Source organism: Mirounga angustirostris, unplaced genomic scaffold (genome assembly GCF_029215605.1).
Source record: "Mirounga angustirostris isolate CCGP_5_RB_7025 unplaced genomic scaffold, mMirAng1.0.hap1 SCAF_1, whole genome shotgun sequence".
Lineage (NCBI taxonomy): Eukaryota > Metazoa > Chordata > Mammalia > Carnivora > Phocidae > Mirounga > Mirounga angustirostris.
The window spans coordinates 186,115,264-186,138,483 of NW_026991709.1; the positions used below are offsets into that span (position 1 = coordinate 186,115,264).

At 40.0% G+C, this 23,220-nt stretch overlaps 1 protein-coding gene across 7 annotated transcripts in view; it reads left to right on the top strand.

Annotated features, from left to right (window-relative positions):
* The window catches only part of CADPS (calcium dependent secretion activator), a 484,463-nt gene that overhangs the window by 341,640 nt on the left and 119,603 nt on the right, over positions 1-23,220 (top strand). For 6 of the 7 annotated variants that reach the window (XM_064576385.1, XM_064576381.1, XM_064576387.1 and 3 more), the window contains 2 exons: positions 4,475-4,611; positions 8,363-8,550. In XM_064576385.1, coding sequence (XP_064432455.1) covers positions 4,475-4,611; positions 8,363-8,550 — 325 coding nt within the window. The remainder of the gene's footprint in view (positions 1-4,474; positions 4,612-8,362; positions 8,551-23,220) is intronic. The other variant, XM_064576395.1, reaches the window with a different exon arrangement.

Consider the following 23,220-nt stretch of genomic DNA (forward strand, 5'->3'; position numbering starts at 1 on the left):
CAGCCACATTACCCTCCTAATTCTGTTTTGCTCACCCTAGTGTTCAAATTCATTTTCATTCTCCTGACACAAGCCAAACATTGGCACAGGAAGCAATCCCAAGGTGTCCTGAATTCAGGAAGTAACTTTCTCATATTTTGCTTTGGGCTGTTTTCCCCTTGCTAACGTCAGCATTGGAGTTTTCTTTTTTTTCACCAACCAGTTCCAATTGTTTGTACAGGGGGAAATGGAGTTGCAAGGAGCATCTATTTTGTAATGTTCCACACTGTAGAAGAACAGACTGGGGCCGTGCAAGAATGACTATATGGTGTTGCTTGGGAAGCACCCACAAGTTCTTTGAAACAGAATTTGGAACAGCTGGACCACTGCAGTGTTTTATTTTAAAATAGACAACATATGTAATGCATATGGTCCTAGACATGTATGGAGACACAGGCAGACAATCTGAATGGTATCCAAAGACACCTGCACCTAGAATTCTGTTTCCTTCTATAAGATTTTTTTTCCCCCAAAGAGCACATGTTCCCACTTTTGGATTTGCAAGATGCCATCTGAATTCCCATGTGTGTGACTCCTTAATAAAGTCAATGGGAAGTTTCCTGGGATGGAAGTGTCAGAAAAAGTCAGTTAATGAATACCTCCTAGGGACCTGGCTCCTCTGGGAGCTGGCAGGGGAAAGAACAGATCAGAAAGTTGCCCTCAAGGAACATATTATCTATCAAGGGATTCAACTGTGTGTGGGTGTTCTGACCACTGAGAAATTGGAACATAACCAGCAAAAACACAGAGACAGGACGTGGGAATTAGTGGTACAGGGGCAGAGGAGAAGCATAAAGCAGAGAGATTGGGAATGCTCCCAGCTTCCTAGAAGCAATCTGGTTTAAGAAGCAACCTGCAACTAACATTAGCTATAAATGCAGAGACATCCTTGGCTTGCTGAAAACATTAAACAATCTGGCTTCGGGAGCACTAAGAAACCTGCCCACTGGCTCACAGCTAAGGTTTATTGAGCACTTACTATGTGCTAGGTGTCCAGGTGCTCAACAAGTCCTCAGCAGAACCTCTCAGTAACCTTCCAAGGGTAGACTCAAACACTATTCTCAGCTTACAAAGGAGGAGAAGGACACTCAGAAATACTAATCAACCTGCCTCACATCACATGCCTAGTAATGACCGGGTTGGCCTCAAATGCAGTCTTTGTGACCCCCTAAGCCCACCCACTTAACCACCTGCTAACCTAGCTCAAATACACCGTTCCCATTGAATTTAGTATATCAACATTTCATAAAATCAAGAAATAGAAAATATTTGTTGAAGTAGTGAATTTATTTATTTTAATGAAATAAATTCATTATTTTAACACGTACGTTTTGGGTGCCTACTATGTACCAGGAACTGAGGTATACCATTCTAGGTGCTGAAAATACAGCAGAGAGCAAAAGTACCAAAATCCCTGCTGGGATGGAGCTTAAAAATCAGATCCCTTCCTCTGACACCTTAAAATAGCATCCCTGGCCCCCCCGCTCCTCTTTCTTTTTCTGAATATAATAAGCTCAGTGAAACTCTCAAAGATTTTATGGGAGGCAACCACCCTTTAACCACTCTTGGGTTGTTGGAATCATTAAGATAATGAGCCTAAATCTGAGTAAGTGATGATTTTGTGTAAGCAAAATCCAGAGGCTGCTCGTTTCACCTGCTGGAAATTCCCATTGCATTCAGCTCCATCTTACACATGTGGAAGTTGTGCAAGGGATCTTAAGGATGGTTAAATGACAGTGACCCCACCAAGGGAAGTGGAAATTCGGCTCATTTTACACCCAAGGAAACTGAGTCTCAGAGAGAGCAAGAAGCCGCCATCCCACAGCTTATTTAAAAATAGAGCTCAAACTAGAGTCCAGATCTCCTAAAGCAGTCCCAGGCTCATCTACATGTGGACCGAGAGAGAGGAAAGGAAGAAAGGAAGAAGGAAAAAGGAATTTTTATGTTGACAGAGTTGCTTTCTGAAAAGGAAAGCAGGCTGATTTTAAGCATATTTTTCTGTAAGCCTGCTTTTTTAAAACGTAAGTAAAAGCGAAATTGTTCTTTAGATGTACTCTCAGCCAGGAATTAGCCCCGTGAAGCTGTATTGTGATGCATCAGGGGGGCGGGGAGTGGGTCTCTATCCAGGTCCCTCAGAGGAGCCAAGTTGTCTTTTCAGATCTGTTTCCTGAGTGGGCAGACAGCAAGGCGAAATAGTTCACCGCAAACTTTTCAAGAGGTTCAACAAATAACGAAAAAGAGACTTGAAACATGTCATATTCTTAACAGCTACGAAAGAGCCCCCTTCTCTCTGAGCTAAATGACCAGTTGCACCATCATAATTGAAGAGCAATAAAATAGCGAGCCAAACTGGCAAAGTAAGGCCTGGGCCGATTTGTCAGCTTGCAAGCCTCTTCTGAGAAATTCGAGAGCAAGAAGCTGGTGCTAGCCAAAATGCCTCATCTATCTGTTAAAATTGGGAGGCACAAGGTGGGTGAGGCTTTTTATGAGGATGAAATAGGATGAGCAATTTGTGTACCCCACTGTTATTTTTCCTAAATTCAACGGACCTGGGACTGACCGGAGGGCGGTGGGAGGGCATAATCTGTCCCGTGGGTTGGAGAGTGTCCCCTGGACTGCAGGACTGTCCTCCTGCTGGTGCAGAGCTAAAGTTGTAGCAGGTTTAAGACGAGTGCCTCGGGCCAGAGGAGCCTCACACAGACACACTCCAGAAGCAGATGGCTTCCTCCCCAGCATCACCTTCCTGGCCACCTCTCTTCCTAACCGTCCTGAGTCAAAGGAGAAATACAGCTTGGAGCCCAAAGAGCCAACAAAAGAAATCCTCGTAGATAAAGCACCTAACCTGAAACTGAAAGCACTTTCTTAAAGACAAACCCGAGGCAGTTAACAGAGCAAAGAGAATTCTTTCTAGTGTAATTCCCGTACATGTGATATCCATTCCAAAAGCTTATGTTGCATCATCCTAATGGAACAATTTGGCTATTAAAATATACATTCTTCAACTTGTCTTCTGGAAACCATTGCTTCTGTGTGTCTAGGACATAAACAACACATCCTGTTCAAACACTGACCGCTTGCTGCTTCTATGGAAAATGACTAGAGATTTAAAAAATCGAACAGTAAGAGGGCAAAAATCTGACATACCATGGATTTAGGTCTGAAGGATACACAAAACCAATAATGTAATAAGAAATCATCTTCTTAACGTCACCCTGCTACCAAAACTCAAGTTTTCAGTCATACCCCAAGTATGGACGGGGGGAAAAACTGCCTGGGATGAAGGCCATGTATGAAAATATATCCAAACACCCTCCCAAGTCAGAAATTGATTTTCCTCCTGTCCAGACAGCATCGCTGGTCCCTGGCAGGTCCCCATAATCCGGTAGAATACTGCATGCAAGGGGATGAATAAACTCTGGCTTAATTTGATATAAGATTCTTTTTCTTTGCAGTCTGCATATCAGGAGAGTGAGTAAATATGAGGTGGAGTGAGCTGATTCCTTTAATGCGTAGGATCTTCATTCCTACCTCTTCGGGATTTACTTGGTCTCCCTTGAGTTGAATTCTGAGTTATTTTGCCGATTGAGTATAGAGCATTTTAGTTACACATATTGAGATTAATTAGTTAGCCCTTAGGAGGTTTTGCTTGCAGCCTTCACCCTGTAAGAAAAAGTGTGAATACATTGAGACTATTAATTCACAATAAATGGCAGATCATAGCCCTTGCTGAGTAAATCTGTTTGTCTCTTCCATAAGCTTTGCTAACTGTAAGCACACTATAAGGCAATGACCTTGGCTATCACAAACTAAATTCCCATTTAACTTATTCTCCAGGTTTCAAGGAAAATCTTTTGTTATTATTATTTTTTTTTAATTTTGGAGGGTTGGGACCCAAATCTTTTGTGAAACCAAATTGGCAACGGGAATGGGGAAGGGGAGGATACAAATATTGTCACGTTGCTGAAAATCAGCATACCCCTTTTTCCAGCTAATCCCAATAATTATAGAGAAATTGCTCTAGACATAACCACTGGAATGGCAGAATCTATTAAAAAAACTAAAAAAAAAAAAAGCTAAATAGGCTTTTATAAGCAAAGATCCGATCTGCTTTCAGTGTTTGGTGAAATACAGGCGAAGTTACGGTCGTGTGCTTAGTTTTTAAAGAACAACATAAATGCACTGGAATTGTGATCATTTGATAAACATGTTGATGCCAATATATTTTTGCCTAAATGCAATAAACTCACCAGTGAGTGATGCAAGTTGACAATGGGAGGTAAAAAGAGTATCTTGCGGATGTTGGTGGGAGGCAACGGGAGCGGGGGGAGCAGCTAGCGTTCATAATGCCTAGTGAATTCCTGTGTATTTGAAATGTCAAAGAAAATGTGATGTGTTTCTCTAAATTGTGTCTCTCTCTACATGTATAAATGAACAGACGCAGATAGAGCTCAAAAACATGGCATGGATGAATTTATCTCTTCCAACCCCTGTAACTTTGACCACGCTTCCCTCTTTGAGATGGTGCAACGCCTTACTTTGGATCACAGACTTAATGATTCGTATTCTTGCCTGGCAAGTATATTCTTTGGTCTACAGCAATTTAAACCTGATAACGTTTTGTTTTTTTTTTAATAAAAAAATATCTCTACCTTTCTATCAGAAGCTCTTTTTCTCCATTTCAGAGCCCCTTTAACAATTAAAAATGTGTTCTTGATTTCCTGGGTGGAGATAGTTTTACTTACCAAAGAAAGAAGACAGAGCGGGAGGAAGTTATCAGTAGAGACGGATCCAATTCCCCAGCCTCCCTAGCTAAGCTTCCCCCTTTTCAGCTGCTACATGAGAAATATTCCCAAGAGGGTAATCGAGTTTGGCACCTGCTTGTGGAGAACTTGTAAAAATTGCCTCGGTTTCTTAGACTTTAAGATTCCTCCTCCTTTCCCTCCTCAGTTGATAAGACCCGGTGCTTCTGTCTCAGAAATGAATGTGTTCTTTTTGTTTATTTTTCAAAAATTAAAATGATTTGTAAATAAACTTCACTTTGCTTTTCATAAGCTAAACTGGTTTGGGTTTGTTTGTTTGGATGGCTTCTAATTTTTTTCATAATATTCAAAGCATTTTTCACCCTTTGGGGGGAATTTTTTATGGTGCTTTAGACATTTGGAAGTCCAGTTCTCCAGCAAGAGCGTTAACATTTCTTAAAATCCTGTTCTAAGCCTAGATTTGAATCATTTAAATCCAAGGGACAACTATTATGTCTTTTTAAAAATTCTATCTTTATTGGATTTCTGAAGATATATTTTGGACTTTATACTAATCAAATTCAGAAGCCTAAAAAAGACCCCGTTTATTTCCTTCTATAAACCGTAAATTGTTACTTCATTTCTTAAAGGTAAATGATATTAATCCCACTTTATAGATGGGAACGGTGAGGGGAAATAATGAAATGACTTTACACAGAGGAAAAGCCTCAGCCCTGACTCTAAACACTAAGGTTAATATATCTGTATTTTGCCAATATTATATAATTTACTAAGGTTAACATATTATTGACATTTATGTAAATATAACGAAAATCTGTTTCCTTTCTAAATGACATGGCTATTTCTTACATCTATTCTACTTTTTATTCTAAATTCCATTTTATTTCCTCTAACCAGAGCCAAACTATTAAAAATAGTAGATAAAATGTCTTTAAAACAGAAATGGGATTATACGGAATAATTTATTAATCTGAGTCTCATAAAAGATTCATTGATGATCTCGGGTTTAGAATCACTTCATCAGAAGAATCTGAACTTTGCCAAATTGGAAGGGAACACTTCACTTTGACTTAAAAAAAAAAAAAAAAAAAAAGCTTACCTTGCATTGCAAGGCAATTTTTCTCAAATGTGTTTCCTATGATTATGTGATTATTCATGTAATTATAAATTGCATTCATGAAAGTTGTAAGACTATGCTGCTGATCTTAATTCCTATTCTCTTGAGGAATTTTTTTTAAAGTGTATTACTTTCAAGACTTTTTTCACATCATTTTAAAAACAATTTTCTTTTTCGCTAAGAGATTCAGTCACTAAGGAGAGTTAGCAAATGCCCTCTAAAAAAATTGAACAAGAAGTGAAATTGTGAAGCTTGCTTCCTATTAATCATGTATAGGCTTAAAAATATGCTCCAAAACCCAAAATTAATTACAAATATCATAAAATAGTTTCCTTCTGCATTTGTATACCTGGATCTATTAATCATTATCCCCAAATTTCAGAAAATAACAGCAATTAAAAGGACCTTATCTTCTGCCTCTATATATTTCATTTTCTCATTATTACAATCTTTTTTTTTTTTTCAGTTAGTTTTGGAGACCGACCAGCAGGGATACATAAATTTTTCTGTGTCTTCGACTGAGTTCCTAATTGATATTTCTTCAACTCTTTTCAAAGCAGCTATTTTGGCATCTACAAAAGACTTGGTGTCATCTGAGTCGTAGAAAATATATTTTAATCTTTCACAGCAGTGTTGTTTCTAAGATTTAGCATTTGGGGTAGCAGATGGAGTGGCAAAGAAGTTGCCTATAGGGGCAGCCCACTGCCTCGACTACTCTCCCGCCCTCTGCAGTAACTTATAATTTGAAATAGGAAAGATGCCGTCTTTCGTTGGATGTATTGCTGAGCTGCATGTTGTCAATCGAAGAGTCCCCAGATCACTAATACAAGATCAGAGTACTGCAGAGGCCTCTCTCACTGCGCTTCTGTGGCCTGTACCTGCCTCCCCACCCCACCCCCCGCCCCCGCAAAACCCACCATCACTTTCTCCTTTTGCCTCTTCTCTCCCAAGACAGAGCGATATTCACAAGACTCAGAGAGGACCCTCAAAGTACAATTAAATTTATATTTAAAACAATTCTAAATTCCCAGCTTACAAAGTACCAACCTAAATTGGTTTACAGGTTGCCCCCCTACCCCCACCACTATCCAAAAGTTCACTCTAGGCCACTTTGCTTTTATGAAAAGACCTATATTAGTACTTGTTTTCAATAACCAAAAGAGATCCAAAGAGGATTTTCACTTTTACGAAATGGTGATTGCTTCTTCATTTGACACCATTTTGGCTTATGAAAGGTTTTGTAGGAACACTCCATTTTCAGATAACGAGGGAAACCTGTATCTTTTTGCTTCTGAAAGGTACTAAAACCAAAAGAAGTGATTTGATTTCTGGCTTGGCTGATGGGTGACCTTGAGTGGCAAGCCACTTGGCCTTTCTGAGCATCTATTTTTTTAAATGCATCATGGAGGCAGTGATTTCTATGCCATCATGCTTCCCAGTCTGCTCTGAAACAGAGATCCCATCCAGGTTCTCTTTTATAGCAGAGTTTCATCTGGTCATACAGCGAGCAAATAAATAAGAAGAAAACAAATAATTGCCAGAGGAAAAAATGAAACAAGACGCTAAGCCAGGACGTCAGAAGCACCTCTGAGTTTAATTGAATCATGTCTGATTCATACCTTGAAAACTTAGTCATGTTGCTCTCTTTATGAAGTTGTGTCATTATCCTCATTTTAAAATTTAAAAAGGATTGTCTTTCAAAGTGAAAGAATTTATGAAGTCCTGGCATGTATGTAGACCAATCCTAATATTTCTTAATGCTTCAGAGTAGGAAAAACAGAAGACTTTGAGTAAGCCAGCGCTGCTTCTGTTTTGTATTATTTGCGAGTCACTTAGCAGCCCTGATCTCTTTCCTTATCTATAAGGTGAAGATAAACCTACCCTGCCCACCTCAGGAGATTGCTATGGGGCTCAAGTGAAAGTTCTTTGTGTAAAGCACGATACCAATTTTAAGACCTCATGTTATTGTTTCCTCTTATCAGTAACCAAGATTTCACCCTGTCCCCACTCCAATGCTTTTGGAAGGTGTATGGCCCAGTGTTAAAGCAGCAGGTGAGATTCTGTTTCTGGAATCATGCTGTCAGCTAATCCAGACTCCAGCACGTACTAGCTCTGGGATCCTAGGGAAATTCCATGTCCTCCCTCAACTCGATTTCCCCACCCATCCAACAGAGATAACAGGACCTACCTCACAAGGCTGGTACAAGGGTTAAAGCAGCCAGCGCTCACAAGGGGATCAGCACAGTGGCTGGCACTTAGAAGAAATCAAAATGTGTTGGCTCTGGCAATTTTTGAACCCCCTTCTCCAGTCACCCCCAACTGTAGCAGCTCTCATAAATAAATAAATAAATAAATAAATAAATAAATAAATAAATAAATAATAAACCCACCACCACAAACAAAAACCTGTATTTAAAAGAAAGTCTCTCCTTTATTCCCCAAACAGGGCTGGTTCAGTCCTGGCCAGGTATTTGTCCTAGACGAGTATTGCGCCCGAAATGGAGTCCGAGGGTGTCACCGACATCTCTGCTACCTCAGAGACTTGCTTGAACGGGCGGAAAATGGCGCCATGATTGACCCCACCCTCCTCCACTACAGCTTTGCCTTCTGTGCATCCCATGTCCACGGGAACAGGTAAGGACTTGTCCAGAAGTAGTCCTCAAAAAAAAAAAAAGAAAAGTCTTTTTTTTAAGCCACTGGCAAGGGTCTATGATTGGTCCTGCTTTTAGAATTATTTCTAACTTTGTGTCCATTCCCATTCCTTCTGTATCACACACATGAACACAAAGGTCTTAGTTTCTTCTCCTTTCAAGGAACTTAAAGACATAGCAAACAGAACTTCTAAAGTGGTCTCTGAAGGTAGAACAATCTAGGTTTAAATCATGGCTCCTCCATTTACTAGCAAAGATGCTGGATGGTAATGAAACCCTCCATGCCACAGTTTTGTCATCTGTAAAACAGGGATGGTAGTATCCTCATGGCATTGTTGAGAGGATGCAGGTGGCTCAGGAACATGCCTGGAACATGGCAAGAGCTTCATAAATGTTTACCTTTGTTGTTCTCATAAACATAAATGTTTACCTTTGTTGTTTACCTTTGTTGTTCTCATGATTATCATTCATTCCATAGTTATTTAATGATTACTTACTGCCAGGCTCACTCAGTGAGCAAACAAGACACCAAACAAGGACAGGGTTACATAGAGATTGGTGCTCTGACGACAAGGAATAATATTCCATACTAGCATTTAATAAAGGAAGATAGCTCAGATGGGGTGTTAGGATGGCAGAGAGGGTGTCCCTGAGGAAGAGAGGCTTGGGCTGAGAATTGAAGCATGTGTAGGAGTTGAGTGCTTCCAGGCAAAAGGAGCAGCATGTACAAATGCCCTGCTGAAGGAGGAAGCCAAGCACACTTCCAGAGCTGAAATAAGCTAGGTGAAGCTGGAAGGCAAAGTTAATCATAACACTTACAGTTTAACCATGGAGCTGGGAAGAACTTCAGAGATCACACTGTAACCAACCCCCTCATTTTATAGGTTTTATAGACCAGAACATCAGTTCTAACTCCATACTAAGTACTCTCTTTCTTTAGACGTTGCCCAGCTCCTGGAGGAAAAGATCCATGTTCTGAATAATGCAAAGCAGCAAATAATTTAGGAACATTACCATTTGGCTCTGAAGATATGGAATAAATTTCCACATTGCCACAGCCAGTTTACTATCCCAATGTATGTAGCCTCACGTTACTAGGAAGACAAGCCTGCATTACCTCAAGCACCTCAACCAATAGCCAGGAAAGGCACATCCAGGAAAAACTAGGTGGCTTCAGAAACCCAAAAAAGTTGGTGCTGTGGGGAAATTCACTTGTGGGAGAATCCCGAACTGACTGCATTTATTTTAAATCAGACTGTCCGTTATCTTCATCTTTGCAAGCTAGATGACTCTGAAATATCTGTGGGATTTGTCCTGTGCTTTTCTTCTCTCTAGCGCTGGTGGGTTTTATGAGATGCAACTTCAACATTTAGAACTAGGTTAACAATAGCATTGTAGGTTTGAATATTTAACAGGAAACAAGTTTTCATCACCTCCCATTGTTATAAGGTTTGCTAGCCCAGCACATGACCTTTTATTTACATAAAAGATATTTATGAAAACTCTGATACCTGAAGAGTATCTGTGCATAACTCTGCTTTTTATAAATATGTACACTTTGATGACTATCTGTTACAGCCTCTTGGACTGAATTCTTTAAAGAGAGAGAGAGAAGTTGCATTATATTCTCTGGGTTGTCACACTGTATTCTACATATGTTACTGAATAAGAAAGTGTTATAAAATAATGAAGTGTTTTTGTAAACTCCCTGGTAAACATCATCATGAATTATGATACACATTGTCTGGATTTCATATTGTAAGACTGCCACTTGATTCACAGTTAGGTTTATACATCTTGTCATGGAAACAGTTTTGGATTTCTTATTTTCTTTTCAGTTCCGATTTTCCTTATGCAAGTTTGCATCTTTTTTTTTTTTTTTTTTGCTTATTATTTTAGTTTGAAGGCATTTGCTCTTGCTGTTTGATACATCCTTCTTTTTCTTTCTTTCGTTTGTGCATGCATGCGTGCTCTTGGTTCTCCTGTGGCTGGCCACCCTCTGTGCATGCCCCATGCGACCACCCCCTCTCCAAAGTCAACAAATGCATGTATACCTTAGTGGGCTGCCACCAAATACAGACCCTCAAGGGAGCAAAACTCCCTCCCCATCTGAACCAGAGGCTAAAAAAGATACCAAAAAGGAATCCAAAAAAAGAAAAGATTACAAAACCCAGGCAAATCCAGAGCCCAAAAGGTAAGAAGTTACGTGTGCTTTGGCTTGTGTTTTACAATATCTGTGACATTCCCCCCATCCATGCCATGACTTCCACCTTAGCAAAGAGCGAGCTTTGTGTATTTCTGAAGTCTCTGTTCCTTTAAGGTTTTTCAAAGGTACACTTTAAAAGAAAATCCTAGCAATGGGCAAAATACCATGCATTAGGACTGAATTTGAGTCAGGTGTTTAGTGACTCTTAAAACATATTCATATTGAAAAAACAGCGATATGTAAACAGAATCATGAATCAGATTGCTTTTTTAGTGGCATTTAGTTAAGGGCCTGGTACCTTACCAAGTCATTCATAATAAGCAACCCATGCTTTATAATTTTGAAATTATGTTTAAGGAGCAATTAGAATGGGTTGTCGTAAGCTGGGTCTATACATTTATAATAGCTCCATCATTTTTAGCAAACCCTTCTCAGTTCCACATTGATTTCATGAAACAAAGCTATCTTTAGATAAAGATTTATAATAAAAACACAAAATAAAACCTATGACTAAATGAATAGCTCTTAGTAGAATCACTTATATAATGAGGTCACCTTGAAGTCACTTTTAAGTTCTAAAATTATATTTATCCTCTTCTGTTTTCTTTGTCCATTAGGGCTGCTCTCATTGTGAATTGATAAAATGACAAATTGGTAGCTTTTCCCCTTTTAAACTAGATTTGTAATTATTTCTAGTGTTATCCTTATGTCCTTCTTCACCTTCTCTACCCTCACCACAAATTAACATTGACATTTAAAAAAGAATTTTTTTTTTTAATTTTGTTGTTGTGGTTTTGAAACTGACATTCTGACCCTGGCATTGCCAAGGGACACAAAGTTCACAAGCAGGTATGTTTTATGCTTCAGTATGAATTTGTTCACTGGAGTATTTCTAGGTCCTGAAATATATACAGTTCACTTGTAGGCAAACTGAATGAAAATACCAACTTTCACTTCCTAGAGAATGTGGCAGGCTGTCAATCAACATGTCCAGGTCTATTAGTGAAGGTCAAAAAAAACCCTGATTCCATGTGGACCCCTATTTTTCAAACTTGCAGTATGTAAGGATGGAGGTGAAGTGAAGTTTCTGTTTGTGTTTCCCTATGAGAGTCAGACTGCAAGGCAAGGGTAGCTTGCAGCCAGTAAGAAAGCACATAGAGAATGTTATAGGTACCTGAAAGAAGCCTCTCTGGATGCTGTCCAAGGTGCTGCTCTTGGAGTGCTCAGCTTTGAAACAGAAAGTAAACCACTGCACTTGATCGAGCCTACCCTGTGCCAGGAAAAACTATCAGAAAGGATCTTGAATGGTACTTTGAGAAGCTTATGTGTGTTCCAGTGTCTATGTGTGTATTGCATTTTTAATGCAGAAGAAATCACAATATTAAGTATCAGTTGTGTAGCACTCCACAGTTTATGCTTTCATACATTCCATCTGATTTGCTGTAACATTTTCAGGTCAGCTATTTTTTACAACCATTTTGCAGAGGATGAAACTGAATGCCTACAAATATAAGTGGCAAACTCAGATATTCTGAGTCCAAAGCTCTTCCTCTTTGCACTACATCAGCATTTGTATAGATTCTAGAGATCTGAGTATTAGAGTCTGTTTGGCATGAATCTGGAATTACTGTATCTCATTTCTGTGCCTCAGTTTTCTCATCTGCAGAATGAACACATAGAATCATAGCATCTGTGATATCCCATCAACCTCTAAAATTATCTTTATGGATTATAATAACAAAAGAAACAAGCCATTGTTATATTCCATAAATAAAGTTTAATTCAAGTAAGGATAATTGCTGCCACGGAATAAGTGCTTGCTATATGCCAGGCACTGTGTGAAGTGCTGTTTAGATTCATCATCTCATTTTATCCTCATTACATCCCTGTGAAGTATTAATATCAGTTTCATCTAACATCTGAGGAGTTTGAGGCTCAGATAAGTTTAGTCATTTACTCTGTAGCAAACAAGTATGTGATCCTAATTCAAACACAGGTAGTCTGACTTAGGAGCTTGCATTTGTGGATGGTGTATGATGCCAAATTCAGCCATTTGATATGAGTTTCAACATTTCCAGGCTAGATACTATAGCAGTCATCTGAATTGATTTAAGGGTTTTGCATTTTTGTCCTAAAGATGTCCAAAATCAACATGGCTCCCCTGGTAATTTTGGCCTTGTGAAGAGAACAAAAGTATATCTGGAGTTTTAGACCACATGAGGGCAGAGTCTCATTTGAACATTAATTAACAGCCTTTTGGTATAGGGAAACCATTTTCCTAACCTCTTTCACCAGGATGAACACTATTTGCATGCAGAGATATTATCTATTCTTTGGCCCAGATTAAGAAGGCAGTCATGACTCATGGAAACAAATTACCCTTTAACTGAATTTAACTGAACAATAGAACTCATTCCTATCATCACCTCATAACCAGCTTCAGATTAGGTAAAATGTAGCTTTTTACATAATTATCAACTTCTTACCTATTAATAACTAGCAGACCCAAAGGTGGAGGCAGAGCCCTGCTCTGTTGCAGCTGGAAATCATGAATGACCACTCAGCTGCTGATGACTAAGTTTCTCCCAACTTCTCTGGAAGCCTGCACCACATCTCCATATGCCTATGTGAATCCACAACATCTAATCAAAAGTAGACATATCCTGTCAATCAGGAAGATGATTGCCATTTATAATTCCAGGCACTGGAAGATATGGAAACATCCACATGTTTGGCATCTTTGAGAACAGTGGTTCTTGACTCGGGGGGAGGAGGGGGTGATCTTTCCCCCCAGGGGACATTTGACAATGTCTGGAGACATTTGTGAGTGTCACGCTGGGGAGGGGAGGACAATAATGGTACTCATGTCAGCTAGTGGGTAGAGGCCAAGGATGTTTCTTAATATCCTACAATGCACAGGACAGCCCTCTGCAAACAAAGTCCAAAAAACCAAACTCCCAGGTGATGGGTTGAATTTCTCCTTTTTACTTGGATTTTTTTGTTTCTTTTACACAACCTTATTCTGTGTCTAAAGGCCTAAGAGTTTCCACCACTGATTTTCACCTTGTGCAGTAGTTCTCACACTGTTGTCTACATATAAATCACATAGGGAGCTTGTTAAAGTGGAGAGTACTAGATCCTATCCTCAGATAATTTGATTCAGCAAGCCTTAGATGGAGCCAGGCATCTGTACTTTTAATCAGTTCCTCCCCAGATAATTATAAGGCATTTGGTCTTCAGATCTCACTTAGTTAAGGCCTTGGTTGTCAAACTTGGCTACCCATTGGAATCACTTGGAGAGCCTAAGAAATGCTGAAACCTTAGCCCCACCTGCAGAGGTTCTGGTTTAATTAATCTGGGATATGGCCTTAGTATCACATTCTAAAAATCTCCCCCTAGTGATTCTAATAGGTAGCAGTGTTTAAGAACCAGTGACTGAGGGGGGCGCCTGGGTGGCTCAGTCAGTTCGTCATCTGGCTCTTGATTTTGGCTCAGGTCTTGATCCTGTAATGGAGCTCTGCATTGGGCTCTGCGCCTACCTGCGAGTCTGCTTGAGGATTCTCTCTCTCTCCCTCTCTCTCTCTCTCTCTGCCCCTCCCCCCCTGCTCACACACTCTCTCTCTCTGTCTCTGTCTTTCTCTCTCTCAAATAAATAAATAAATCTTTAAAAAGGAAAAAAGAACCACTGATTGAGGGAATACTAGTTTGGGCCAGCTCTTTAAAACTGAACCCATTTTCTCAAAGAAAGAGAGAAAGAAAAAGAAAATGTGAGTATGTTCAGCTGGTTGCACTTGGCGATCATAAAACCCACAGATGTAAATCGCTATATCTTCTAATTTTTAAATCAGCTCCTAAGGTTGCAGTACTTAATTTTCACCATAATATTTTTAGTATTCTTTCTAGATGACATTTAGATTAGCATCACTTTGGTCACTGTCCCGCAGTGACAAGGCAATCAAACAGCTCCGATGATTGCGAGTTGCGTCAATGTTCCTTGGATCCCTTTATTATTGGGATTGGAAATTTTTCTCATTTACATTATTATTTAACATTTCTTGAATGCCAGTGCTGCTCTTCACATATGGCCTGTGTAGAAAGTACATTGTATCAGCAATTAACAAATCCATAATGCCAACCGCCCCAATCCAAAGTAAGCTGCATAGATTAATGAGTCTGCAAGCAGATGTAAGAGAGCATGAGTTCTAGAAATCTTTGAAAACATGTCCCAGGATTCTTTCAGAAGATGTAACTGGAGCCAAGGTTCTGCTTCTGTGCAGAGAATCGTGATCCCTATGGGTTAGATTTGAGTTGCTGAATGATCCGATGGAATTCATTTTTCTCCTCTGTTACTCCACCAGTCTTCCTAAATCAGTGAGTATTCCATCCACCTGGTTTCCCAAGGCAGAACCATGGGAGCTGTCCTAGACTCGTCCTTCTCCCTCAGCACATCACAAGGATTCAGTTACTATGCCCCGTCAGTGCCCTTAAATATCTCTCCAGCCCTTCCACTTCTTCTCTTCAGTGCCATGACCAGAGTTCAGGTGTCTCTCTTCTCTCCCCTGGACTATAGCAAATGCTTTGTTGACCATGTCCTTGCCTCCAGTGTTGGTTCCTCACTCCCAATCCATGTTGCATAATATGTTCTTTCATTTCTCTTTTGTGAATGCCTTCCTGGAAGTCAATTAGCCATTTTTGTGCATGTAAATGTTTCTCTTTCACTCCAACCTCAACTTTCTCCCTGTTCTCACCCTCTCTTTGTCCTCTCATCTCTGTCACACATGTACACCCCTGAAGATATTATGTCTAGTGCTTTTTAACTCTCCCTCCCCAAAAGAAGGAGAGAGAGAGGACTGTGTAGCAGGGATGATTGGGCTTTACCGATCTCTGAATACAGCACTTGAGTAGCAGGCAGACATGAATGGGGGATGACAGTGGCCCCCACATTATTAGTATAATGTTACACATTCACATAAGACATTAGTGTACTTGGGGACATGTGGCTTGTTGGCCTTCCAACTTTGAGCAGGTGTTGGCCTTGCGTATATAACTGAGTCATGTTCTTTAAATTCTAAAGAAGCAACTTCATCCAATAGAAAGTACTTGTTGGGGCGGTGGGGGGATCAAGCACGTTTCAAGCAAAAGTCTGCATCCCAAGGAGGAATTCTCTTTAGATCTTATATTCAAACCTCTAACCCATGTGACTCCATTCCTAAATGAAATTTGCCCCATGAACACAACAGATTTTCCAACTCAGACATAAAATCTCATAAAATGTGCTGAATTATCGATTCCATCGGAGCAATCTTTCTGGCCCATAGCCACACATCAAGTAATACGCATTTCCTTTCTAAAATTTCAACATGTGTCCTCATCCTATGGTTGTTGACCTCACCAGGGCAAAAACATATTTCCAGATGTCACACCCTTTCCAGGGTGGGTATTATACCAAAAAACCACATATATTATTGGTCTAATCACTTAGAAGTCTATACATAAGGAGTTAAGGGTAGAATCTAAAGCCTAATTGTCTATGTTTGTCTAGAAACAAACAAACAAACAAACAAACAAAAACCCATCTCTTCTCTTATTCCTCAAAGAGAAAAATCTGTATAGTACCAATTTTGGAAATTGATCCTTCTCTGGGAAAAGAAATACATGCTTTCCTGCAATGCATGCGTTTTATACAATTTGTGTAATCTCCTCTTGGGTTCTCCATTCAGCACCTGGACTGAGCCTAAAACACTTTGACTAGTGTTCCTTTATCAATAGCATCCATATTCTTTGACGTTTGGTCAGGAGAGACTTCAAGCACTTCCATCTTTAGAGAGAGCAAAGATACCTTCTGATATTGTTGGGTTTTAGCTACATGTTTAGAAAAACAGAAAAGAAGTCAAAGAAGACCTCACTGATATATTTTTGCCCTCTCCAAGCCTCTTTTTCAAATTAATAATAACCAACCTCAAGAAGCTTCAATGCCCCTTTGTAAGGTTGTAGAAACTGCTTGTTGTTGCTTCCTATCTTAGTCTTTGTGAAACAAACACTTTGATATATTTGTTTTAGCAGCGTGTCTGAGCCCCAGGGCATCAGGGCATAATTAGAAAAGGGGTTTGGGCTGGAGGGAAAGGAGAGGAAAGGGAAAGGCTGGGCTTTCATGATGAAGCAGTGACTATTGGATATGAGAGTCCTAATTACAGTGTATAATTAAGGTAGAAATTATACAATCTATCCAGATGAGCAAGCAGGGATGTCTCCTTTTGAGATGATAATGCTTTGGTGTTATCTTGAATTTGTAGTTATTAGCCACTTGAAAGAGACAAAGGAAAATATTCCGCTCTAGGATTAAATTCAAAGGTATCACTCTAAAAGTTTTAAGGATAAAGAGTTGCTAGGAGAAGTCAGTTTAAAAGAGAGAGAGGTTAAGAGAGTGTGTTTGGCCTAAATGTTCTATTTAGGGAGCATTGCAAGGTACATCTACTAAGATATTCTGTCCCACTCTGGCCCTTTAAGCTCTCGTGTTTCTGGGCTGGAACAATTTAGTAGTAAGTAGGATTCAGTTATCATGCTTGTTTAAGGACATTTTCAGGGATCCATAATGCGGTCTGCAGGCATGCATCCATTTGGAGAGAGAGAATATATCATGTTTACGGTGCCTGCACCAGCATATGTGGACATTTGCATTTGGAGAGAAAGTATATTCCCACTTCAGCTGGAGTTTTACCCCTTGTTGGTAGTGATTGGAGCTTAAAGCTGGCTGTATGAAGAGAAGTGGACCAGACCCTCTTCCTCTTTTGAATCCATACATTTTCTTTCCCACCTGGGTTCTATACTTGATCACTAAATAGATGCAATATCAGAAACATATTCATCACTGTAAGCCTTGAACTAAGTTAGTAACCTGACCTTCTTGAAAAGATACCTAACCTTCCAAACAAGGGTTCTGTGTCCCAGCTTTCAACATAATGTGGAGAACTGTGCTAGCAGGGTAACAAAAGGCCAGGAATCTGTGTGCTCACCTGGGTGTGTAGGGACAGTTTAATGACCCAAGGAGATAAATTTGCTTTCACAAATCACACTGCCGCTTGGTTTCTTTGACTAGATTATTCACACTTAATTTCAAATATCAAAATAAAATCATTCCCATTAAAAACCTAGGACTTGATCATCTTCGATTTTTCCAATAATAGACATTAATTCATAAGCTCTAGCCCGGAAGCATTTGGGGAATGAGGGCACACTCTGCGTAACTAGTAACTTAAAGGATGGGCAGCTGGGTTATGGTAGTTCCAGTCTGACAAAAAAAGGAAAGACACAACTCTAGATAAATTATTATTTGTGACATGGCTCAAGATGGGAGTGTGTGAGGAGAGTGAAGGTGACAGAACTGCAGCTGACCACGGTGACAAGGACTTGAAGAGCAGCCGACATGACATCTTTCCTATCGTGCTGCCGAAAATGTCAACTTTGTGAAGGACAGTGAGAAAATGGTTTGCCGAAAACTTGAAAGGTGGATTTGAGAGATGCCTGCTGTGTCAGATGTGATATAGTCTGTTGTGGTTGAGAGACCCACTTCTGGTGGCAGTGGTGGCCTGCAGGTGGGGGAGCTCCCAGTCCCTGACAGGACTCCAAAAATGACGGCACAAGACCCGCAGATCATCTCAGGTTTGCAGGATCATGATATACAAGAAGTGAGTTGTTAGCCAGTGTGCAGTTAGGTGGAACCAGAGACCCGGGACCGCATTTCCCTGTCATGTGTGTGTGTGTGTGTGTGTGTGTGTGTGCTTCCGGGCGTGCACGTGTGATTCCAAAGCTAGGTTAGAAGGCATCAAACGCTTCTACGATGAAAGCCCATATCCCCTCCTTCTACTACAAAGGAGGAAATATGTGCTTTATGAACTCACATCAGTTTAGTATAAGGAACAAACACTAAGTCTGGATCATCTATCATCCAAGTTTTTGGGGGGATGATGTTGGGAGCCTCAAAGAGAGGGAGAGGAAAACTGGAATCAAGGCAGCTACAGAAAAGTAGGAAACAGGACAAAAGCAACCCTTAACGGCACATTATAATAACCTGGGGAGCTTTAAAAGCAACAAATGCCTAGGCCCACTGCAGACGAATTGAATCAAGAGCTTGAGGATGAGACCTCTCAGAGCTTTCACATGGTTCTAAAGTACAGCCAAAAATTAAGCACTACTGACCTGTGAGGACAGTCCATTTGGTCAGGGCACAAATGCTAGGGTGAGCAAATTGCACCTGTTTCTTCTATCTTTGCATTATTTACTCAATGTAAAGGTTCCAGAAAAGTGTGTCCAGTTGGCTGAACTTAGGTCATAGCCTAGCTTAGATGCACAGTGGCCATGAAAGGCAGGAATTGGCTTGTAGGAAGGCCCTTGGTATAAACAACGGGAAAACTGGATCCCAGTTTACCTGCCCGCCCCCCGCAAGAATACCAACAGTGTGGCCAAGGTCATTCCTCCAAAGGACATTCAGGTGTTGTTAAGAGGTGACAGTGGATGCTAAGAAGCCAAAAAACAAGAGGGCAGAAAATGCAGCATTCAGGACACAGGAGGATGGGGGATTCAGGGCTTCTAAACACATGTTCTAAGTAAAGACACATCTCAGCCTGGGATTTACTAGCTAGGAATTTAAAATCCAACTTTATCCCTCTTCTCTCATTCTTTGTGACTCCTTAAGTGTTAAAACTATGGAGAAAGGAACAAGATGCAGAGCCAGTTTTATGACAATTATAGAATCACCTCCAAATGTTTCCAGAAAGAAAAAAAAAGAACAAAAACAAAAGCACGGCTTCTAAGAGACACCAATACAGTTCCTCTATTTATTTTACAACCAGCACTGCTTGGGATGACACCCTGAAACAGTGCAAACACCACTCTGGAAGGGATTGTGGCTTTATAAGGGGATCATTATACTTGGAGAAGGTCTCTGCTTCCAAACTCACTCCAATCCAAGGGAAATTGGTAACCCTGAATCAAACGTACCTTTTTAGTCACTAAAAGAGCCACTCACCAAATATTTTCTTGCTCTAAAGCAGAGGTTCTCAATGTGTGGTCCCTGAACCGCCAGCAGAGAACTTGTTAGAAATGCAAATTCTTGGGGCTCCTGGGTGGCTCTGTTGGTTGGGCGGCTGACTCTTGATTTCAGCTTGAGTTGTGATCTCATGGTTGGCTCTGCAATTGGCAGGGAGTCTGCTTGAGATTCTCTCTTCTCCCTCTGCCCCTCCTCCCAGGCCCTTGTGCTCTCTCTCTCTCTCAAATAAATAAATATTTAAAAAAAAAAAAGAAAAGCAATTTCTCAGCCCCATCCTCCAGGTAATTCTGAGGCATGCTCAGGTTGGAGGGTTACCTCTCTAGGAAAAGTATTTTATTGCTTCTGTGAGAACAGAGTCCCCCAAAATATTGAGCTGGGATTTTTAGTTAGTAGCTCCATAGAAATCTAAGCCTGTATAATTAACATTGACAAATTATAGGGATCAACAAAAAAGAAATTGATATTTGACAGAATTTTCAAAAATAATTAAGTGAAACTAAGTCAAAAAAAGGATATTTTTCTAAGATTTTATTTACTGGGGGGAGAGAGCACAAGAGGGGGGGGTCAGAGGGAGAAGCAGGCTCCCCATTGAGCAGGGAGCCCAATGCGGGACTCAGTCCCGAGACCCTGGGATCATGATCTGAGCCAAAGGCAGTCGCTTAACTGACTGAGCCACCCAGGTGCCCAAAAAAAGGATATTTTTACTTTTCAACTGATGTAGTTCCAACCTGTGATCTTTGACAAATTGTATTATTCCTTCATGTCTCTTCCTCAGTTTGTAAAATAATATCCTCTATCCCCTGTACCATTTCAGCACAATTCTGGCAGCTGCAAACAAATTTGCATTCCATGTCAAAATCGTGACTTTTTTAATCACCTATTTTTGTTGGTGAATTCTGTACTACTTACCTTCCAGACATAAAGTTAGTTTCATTTATTTTAAGAGAAAACCATTCACACGGATATAGGCAATTAAGAAGCAAATTTAAGAAAACAGTATAACAATAATTTTTTTTTAAGATTTTATTTATTTATTTGACAGAGAGAGACATAGCGAGAGCAGGAACACAAGCAGGGGGAGTGGGAGAGGGAGAAGCAGGCTTCCTGCTGAGCAGGGAGCCCGATGTGGGGCTCAATCCCAGGACCCTGGGATCATGACCTGAGCCGAAGGCAGACGCTTAACGACTGAGCCACCCAGGCGTCCTAACAGTATAACAATAATTTTTAGTCATTTACCTTTTTTAAATAGTGAGATTAATAGTGTTCAGAAAGGAGTTGAAGGAGAGATTGTCAGGGATGTGGAAGTGGCTGCTACCTTAAATAACCACAAATGTGAATCATCAGAACAAAAGGGGAAGAAATATAATCAAATTTCATGTTCATAATAATACCCTTTGTGGTGAAGATTAACTGAGAAGGCCAGGCACACACTAAATGCTCACTTTTTATCATCTCAAAAACAAACCTAGAAGTTACTTTCTCATTGCCTAATAATTGCCTTAGAAGGCTTACTGAGTGAAAAATGGATGATTTTTGTCAGGGAGGTTTATCTCTTAATAATAGCCACACACATCTTTGGGCTGCCCATGTGAAATGGTTTTCATGCTTTTTCCTGTCATCTGTAAACCCCTCTCTGATTTGTAAATTATACTTTTTAAGAGATTTTATTTATTTATTTATTTATTTTTGAGAGAGAGCGCGTGTGTGCACACTAGCAGGGGGAGGAGCAGCAGGAGAGGGAGAGAGAGAGAATCTCAAGCAGACTTCCCACTGAGCATGGAGCCCCACGCGAGGCTCAATCCCAGGACCCTGAGACCACGACCTCAGCCGAAATCAAGGGCCAGTTGCTCAACCGACTGCACCACCCAGGTGCCCCTGATTCGTAAATTATATTTAATAGCATTTTTCTCTGGGCTAATTCCCTGCTCAGAAACAAAATGTTTAAAATGGCTTCCATTTTCCCAAATCGAGTGTGTGCATGCACACGCCAATTGTATAAATGTGTTCGGTGCATTAGTGAGCCGTATTTTGTGTAAACAAAATCTAAATCTAAAAGCCACTCCTAAAGGAAGTTGTAGATTATAATAGAAACAGGAGAGGTTACCACAAAAAACTGTCACATGTATTTTGTGGAGGCCAATGAATTCATCCTGAGTCTTAAATACAGATTCATGGACATTTCATGGTAAAAAAAAAAAAAAAAAAAATGTTGTTAAATAAACTTTGTATATTAGCATTTAAGATTTTTCCAGAAAATATTAAAATAAGGGCATATTCACGGATTCCAACAGCCTACCTGATATTTGCCATTTGGCCTTCTTTCTTCCTTTAAGTTCAGGGAAGTGTGAAGAAACGGATTTTATAGAATTTTACTGTTTAGGGGTGTTTTTTATATGTGGGGGAGGGGAAGTTTTCTTGTTTTATTTTTTTTCCCCCACGTAGGGCATTTTTAGTATATAAAAAGAAGGGAAGCTGACCAATTAACCCCTAACAGGAGGTGCATTGCTATCATTTGCCAAGTCTTTTGTGCAGTCAGACTGGTCTAGTATACAGGATTTTCCCAACTTATGCTGGATCCTTGAGAAGGCCTATAAATAAGACCATTTGTTTGGTCTCAAGATGACTTGCATTTGCAAACTGAAGAATGTTCCAATAGAAGTTTCATGGTGACACACCAATCTGCAAACTGGCTCAGCCAGTAGTCAAAACAAGTCACTATGGGATCTGGGAAGCTGAAGTCTTTGAATGGGTCAGATTATCCTATGTCTAATTTGGCACAGATAAATTTGGGCTATAAATATGCAGCTTCTCTTTGTATTTTCAACTTGAATGGTCCAAAGCAAATAGGAAAAATGTGTGTGAACCTAATGGTGATTTAGAAATATGAGAATACTGTGATTAAGCTGAAATTCACTTATTTTTGCTGGGGTCCTTCTTTTTATTAAAATGAGCAATAATTCACTAGCATTGATAGCATCGTATGTGGTTTGTTCTCTTTTTTTTCCAGCTTTATTGAGGTATTAACATATACCATATATCAGTTTAAGGTATGGCATGTGATGATTCAATATACATATATAGTGAAATGACTATTAGGACAAAGTTAATTAACACCTTCATCCCCTCACAGAATTACCACTCTTTGTGTGTGAGTGTTAACATTTAAGATCTGCTCTCTTAACAACTTTCAAGTATATAAATATGGTACTGTTCATTGTAGTCACCATGCTGTATATTACTCATCTTATAGCTGGGAGTTTGTACCCTTTAGTCAACAGCTCCCTATTTCCCCCACCCCTCAGGCTTTGGCAACTACCATTCTGCTCTGTATTCTTATGAGGATGACTTTTTCAAATTTGACATCTAAGAACAGAGTATTTGTCTTTCTCTGTCTGACTTAT